Source organism: Papaver somniferum, chromosome 3 (assembly GCF_003573695.1).
Source record: "Papaver somniferum cultivar HN1 chromosome 3, ASM357369v1, whole genome shotgun sequence".
Lineage (NCBI taxonomy): Eukaryota > Viridiplantae > Streptophyta > Magnoliopsida > Ranunculales > Papaveraceae > Papaver > Papaver somniferum.
Window position 1 is genome coordinate 162,333,421 of NC_039360.1, and position 5,783 is coordinate 162,339,203.

The following is a 5,783-nucleotide window of genomic DNA, read 5'->3' on the forward strand; positions in this document are numbered from 1 at the left end:
GAAGAAATATGGACCATTCAAAATTTTGAAGAAAATCAGTGATAATGTGTATGTTATTGATCTTCCATCAAATTGGAACATCTCTAATATATTCAATGTGCAAGAAATTTTTACTTTTCATGGAGACAATGACGTTCTTTCTACTCATTAACTCGAGGACGAGTTTTTTTCAAGAAGGGGGACTGATGTAGTACATCTTTCTCTATATCAACAATGGTTGTTGATCCTTTTCTTCTATATAAACTTTAACAGTTGATCCCTTACGTCAGTTTAAGTTTATTTGATTTGCAAGTATTTTCTTTTCTAGTTTTCGTTAAACTCTTTCCTTTTATCAGCTCATGTAAGTCTATATAAAGGCTCGATCTCTTGTTTACAGGACACATCTTATTATTATTATTATTATCAAAATTGTTTATCAATCTTTACCTTAGAATCTTGATCCTAGAATCAGTTTACTGTTAAGTTTCAGACGAAACTTAAACCTATCCCTGTTACCCTTATCTGTGCTACACTAAAAAAAATTATCCGGATAATTTAATAGTGTATATGACCTGAAAATTTAACATTAATTATAAAATATGCACAATGACCTAAACTTAGCATTACGATTTGACCCAAAGAAAAAGGAAAAAAAGAAAACTTAGCATTTACGACCCAAGAAGATTTTACCACTTGGCCTAAAAAATTCATGGAATTTTAGTTTTACCATGTGAATCTTGTTTACCCTGGGCTGGTGGGTAGGGTACCTTTCCGTAGGGTATCAAAGCAACATCACCTGGTGAAGTGTCGTGTATTTCATCTTAAGAATAATATTAAAAGTTGAACCTTTTATTTGTCTTCTTCTCTCTGCTCTCAGAGACAGAACTCAGAAGAGAAGAAGAAGAACTCAATTCAAACCATGATGACTGCAACAGTTCAAAGGAGCTTCATTTCACACCCAAACCCCAATTCTAAACTCTCTGCTTATTCATTCAGAATTCAATCCCAAGCACATAACATTCCCAGAAGAAAAAGTATTTCAGTTCCTCCTCCAAAAGGGTTTGGACGAATTGGAGCAGTAACTCCTTTTCTCTCATTAGATCATCATCATCAACACAGAGGGTCTAAGAACAACAACATTGTTGTCTCATTCTCAGCTTCCAATCAAGAAGAAAAGGTTGGGTATCTTCAATTTAATTCTTTGAATTTCAAATTTGCATTTCTCAAACTGTTGTTGTCATTTCACTGATCATATCAAATTTCACATAAAGACTTCAAATTTCCTTGGGTATTTGTAACTATACACAATTCTAGAGACATTTTAAGGGTTTATTGAGATAATTAACATAAGCCCCATACCCACTTACCCTAACTGTAAATTTGTCACATTGAGAATGTAGAAATGAAGTTTTTCTTGGGGAGGGGTTGTGATGTGTTACAGGGATGATAAACCCCCCAACCTGCGGTAGGCGGAGTCCGATTTTGGTATTGAATTGTTGAATTAGTGTGCATTTATTTGGGGGAAATGTCTGATTTTTTGAATTTGTGTGCTGAATTGATCTACTCAGAAGCCTGATGAGATCGACGCGGAAAAGGAGAAAAATGAGGTTAAAGATGGATCTGAGGAATCTGGAGAAGCTTCGGAGCATAAGCATGTTGAGATAGATGAGGAAAAGGAGAAGAGTGGGGTTGAAGTTGGAGCTGAAGAATCCGAAGAAGCTTGGAAGCATATGCTAGAATCATTTAAAGAACAAGCATTGAAAATGCAGGACATATCACAAGAAGCTTATGAGTTATATTCTAAAAGGGCTGCGGTTATCTTGAAGGAGACTTCGGAGAAATTGAAAATTCACGCAGAAAAATCTAGCCTTGATTTGGGTAGATTGGCTAAAGATATTAGTGTAGAAGGTAAGGAGTATCTCTCGACGGTTGCAGAGAAATCTCCCGAGCAGGTGAAGGATATTGTGGAAACTTTTGCAACCTCAAAAGCAGATGATTGGAAAAATTTTGACAAAGTTCCTCATTATTTCCTTGGCATTCCATATGGTACGTATCGACCTGTTTATCTTAGTACTGTTCCATATTACAGCATTTTTATTACCTGAGGGACCGTATTTTCCCAATTTGCATTTTCTTCTTGGGTTATTGTATGTTGTGCAGGTGCATTTCTTTGTCTCGGAGGATTTCTTTCCTTCATGCTAACCGGAAGCGTTTTAGGTATTAGGTTTGGTACAATTCTGGGTGGTGCTCTATTGGCTTTAAGTATATCGAGCTTGAGATCATGGAAAAAAGGGCAGTCATACACTTTGGCTTTGAAAGGGCAAGCAGGTAGATATGTTTGATAAATTTGGATTGATCTCTATTTTTGAAATGCTGCTGCATAATACTTATCCTAAAACACCATTAAATGTCTGTAAAGACAATTTTGTTAACTGATAAGCTAAAGATAGTTTGTTAAGCTAAACAACGGGTCTATGTTGCTGTTTAGCTAAACGAAGTGTAATCTCTAATTTAAGATAGCTCTATATCACTTTCAGTTTAAATTTCTCAATTCCCCCCCCCCCCCCCCCCCCCCCCCCCCCCTCTCCCTTCATAATTTATCATTCAGCTATGTGCAGAGAAGATTAGTGTAGGATTGTAGTCTTTAGGTGGTTGATTCTAATTGTAAAATGGATGGAAATGAAGATTTTGAGATCCTTACTGACGATTTTCAATTTTGCAAACTTGGGTTTACAGTAATTGCAGCTATACTCTTTTTAAGGCCTCTGCGCATGTTCTTTCAGGTAAATTGTAGTATTCCATATATCCAAATGGTGTTGGAAATGCAACCTCATATCTACCTTAGCTATCTGCAATCTGCTAATATGCGACACTCCTTTCCGTTCTTGCAGGGCCCCTCATTTCCAGGTTTTATTACCACCATCATCAGGTCCGATCTTGCTTTCAATTTTAATTTGAATTCCTTGTAATATCTGCGGCTACAGAGATTTCCCACCTTCATTAGAGATTGAATAGATTTATCTTTTGGTAATTTGTGCAGTGGTTACATGGTAGCTTTCTTCATTTATAAAATCGTATTGGATGGTAAACAAAAGAAAGGTCCAGCTTGAAACATGAGACATGACAGTTAATATACTCTGCTCATGCACCAAGGTTAGCATCTGCCCTATCACTATCCATTCTCTCCATTATAGGTTCTCGACTCTTCAGATGTTTTGTTTGTCATTTTACCCAGAGTTAGAGTTCCACTTATTGTAAGACCTTATTGTTTGGAGCCCATCATCATGTATTCTAATATGCGCAAGCATAACCCACTTTTGTACATGTAACAGGCAGGTAGAAGCGATGGTGGATGGAGATTTGGACAGCCTCGAAGCTATACCAGGGAGTTATAAACTGACCAGAAAAATGAATCAAGGATGGTCAGCTTTACAGGTTTCTTACTGTGTTTATATGTGCTATTTTTTCTGTTCTTTTCTGTGATTTACTGTACATGTGTTGTCAGAAAACAAAAATGTGTACAAAAAAGAATGAAATGGAAAATAAATTATCGAAAGGAAGAGTAATTCAGTGCCATTCCTGTTTCTCTACTGATTGCTTTATAATGTGTTCCGAAGAACACTATGACCTGGTATCCTCTTTAGGATCAAAACCAAATAATTTGGGAGTTATCCTAAGTAGAGGCTCTAAAGTACTATGATGGAATTTTCTTGCAAATAGAAAACAATACGAGTAAGAACTAGTATTGTTCCGAGTATAACTGCAGTTGACAGAATCATTTCGTATCCGATTCAGAAACGTTTCTGAAACATCCCTTCTTAAGAACGTCTTCGGATGTGAACCACCAGTAGTCCAATCAACCCAAGTAATACTTGTATTTGAATTCATCTCTGGATTTTGCTTGTTCACAAGTGTTGCCATGTAATGTTCATCCATATAACAAGGAGGTTTGCAATGGGTTACAAAGACCGGGTAGTACTTCCGATCCGATATTAAACCAATTGCGATTTTCCTCTAGTTTCAAACCATTGAGAACCCTTTCTCCAGCCTGAAATCGATAACGTAGGCCACATTCGTTTATTATATCTACCACGGCCAGTAGGTCTTGGATCATCAAATGAACTAATAAAACTGTATTTTGAACTGATGAGGTATTTATAGATTGTCAGGAAGTCGAACAATGGGATGCATGTTTCAGATAACAACACGAATCTTTCGTTAGAAAAATCGAGTAAAGCATTTGCTAGAAGACGTCTCTCTGCGTCGATCATGGATGCTTTTCCCCATTCAACCACCTTGCTGGGTATCCTACGTTTATAGAAAACCGGGGATTCCGGTGGTTCCTCGGTGAACTCAGGTGAGCAATGCAAGTAAATAGAGTATAGCCTTGGATCATGTCCCTTAAAGAATATCTCCCAAAGTGGACCAAGAGGCAATCTCCCTCTAGTCAAGAACATAAATGCCACCTTAGGTGTTCTATTGTATGGATATTCTGCAACATTAGGAGCCATGGAAGACCTCCACATCAACTCTTTATCGCTCATTGAATGCCATAGGTTCTCAGGAGGAGCTACCCAATCTTCGAAACTCAGAGAAGAAGAAGATGAAGAAAATGAGGAGAGTTTAAGATCATTACTGGGAATTATTACACTGTTATTTTGATCGGGGAGTATGTATAAGTAGTCCTCGCGAGATAACAAGAACTTTTTCATACGATCGCTGATGAAGAGACCAAGAACGATTATGCATAACGCGATCAGGAAACAGAAAACCATAGTCGTGATGATTTGAAAAGTATTTATACAACTGATAATTCCTTCTCTATGCACTCTTTTACTCCTTGTAGAGATGTCTTTCAATATCACCAAGAAACCCATCATTTTTGTTCTTCAGCAATACTGATTCAGAGATCCATGCATTTTCTTATAGTTACAGCAGGTTATTAAGAACTAACTAGTGGAGTATAAGTTAGTAATGCATGGCGAAAAGCATGTCCAGCACCCGACATATATAATGTGAAAACCTCCACATGTATATTGCTAGTTTAGCATAAGAGTTGGCCAATCAACCTGATTCTTGCTTCCTTTAACTTCAGAGGAATGCACATGTAAAATGCATCAATAAGTGGTAAATGTAACGGCTTAAAACTTTATGCAATGTCCTTTTGGTGTTTTGGCTGGCCATTACTTTAGAAAACATCAGACAGATCTAATCACGAATATCTTCATAAGATATTACCTTGAAATGATCGGAGAAAGTAAATGTTTCACATTATTAATTACGTTTCACCAGACAGATGTGCCGGCTAGTATTGTCTGATTGGAGCCGTAGCCGCCAAAAAGTGTAAGAAGGACGCAAGAATCCGAGTCTTTTTACAACTCAAAAGTCGTTGGATTTTTTTCTTGGACTCTAGAGGTAGAATAACCAAAAACACACACACATATATATATACATAGTCTTGAAAACCTCTTTCTCTCTTGCAACTCTTTCATCATCTTACTTTTGTTTTCTCCATTTTGTTTTTCATGGGTAAACAACACCCTTGCATTGCATGGGTTCCAATCTTCTTGGGCAAGTGCGGTGGTTTATCGTCAACAAATAAAAATAAAGCTAAGGATCGTGTTAAAGCAATTAAAGAGGATCCTCCTACTATCCCAAATCTTCCTGCTAATATCATCACGAACAAACTTACTGGACATCCAGCAGCACAGAGGAGGTGTGCACGTCCTCTTTTAGAAGTCTCTGAATGTGTTCGAGCACTTGAGAAGAAGGGTCGTCCTCTTCCTGCCCATGTCATCACCAAC

General features: G+C 37.4%; 1 protein-coding gene and 1 pseudogene across 2 annotated transcripts; one reads left to right on the top strand and one right to left on the bottom strand.

Annotated features, from left to right (window-relative positions):
• Positions 1-824: 824 nt before the first annotated feature.
• LOC113357875 (protein FATTY ACID EXPORT 3, chloroplastic-like) lies at positions 825-3,555 on the top strand. 2 transcript variants are annotated; one of them, XM_026601361.1, is made up of 7 exons: positions 825-1,156; positions 1,548-2,025; positions 2,140-2,307; positions 2,716-2,762; positions 2,871-2,908; positions 3,020-3,132; positions 3,312-3,555. In XM_026601361.1, the coding sequence occupies exons 1-6, from the start codon at positions 899-901 to the stop codon at positions 3,087-3,089; spliced, it is 1,059 nt and encodes a 352-aa protein (XP_026457146.1). In that variant the 5' UTR covers positions 825-898; the 3' UTR covers positions 3,090-3,132; positions 3,312-3,555. The 2 variants fall into 2 exon arrangements, with proteins under 2 accessions (XP_026457146.1, XP_026457147.1); XM_026601362.1 differs by having other exon boundaries at positions 2,197-2,307.
• A 45-nt stretch (positions 3,556-3,600) lies between these two features.
• Positions 3,601-4,754, bottom strand: LOC113360265 (annotated as a pseudogene).
• Positions 4,755-5,783: the final 1,029 nt, after the last annotated feature.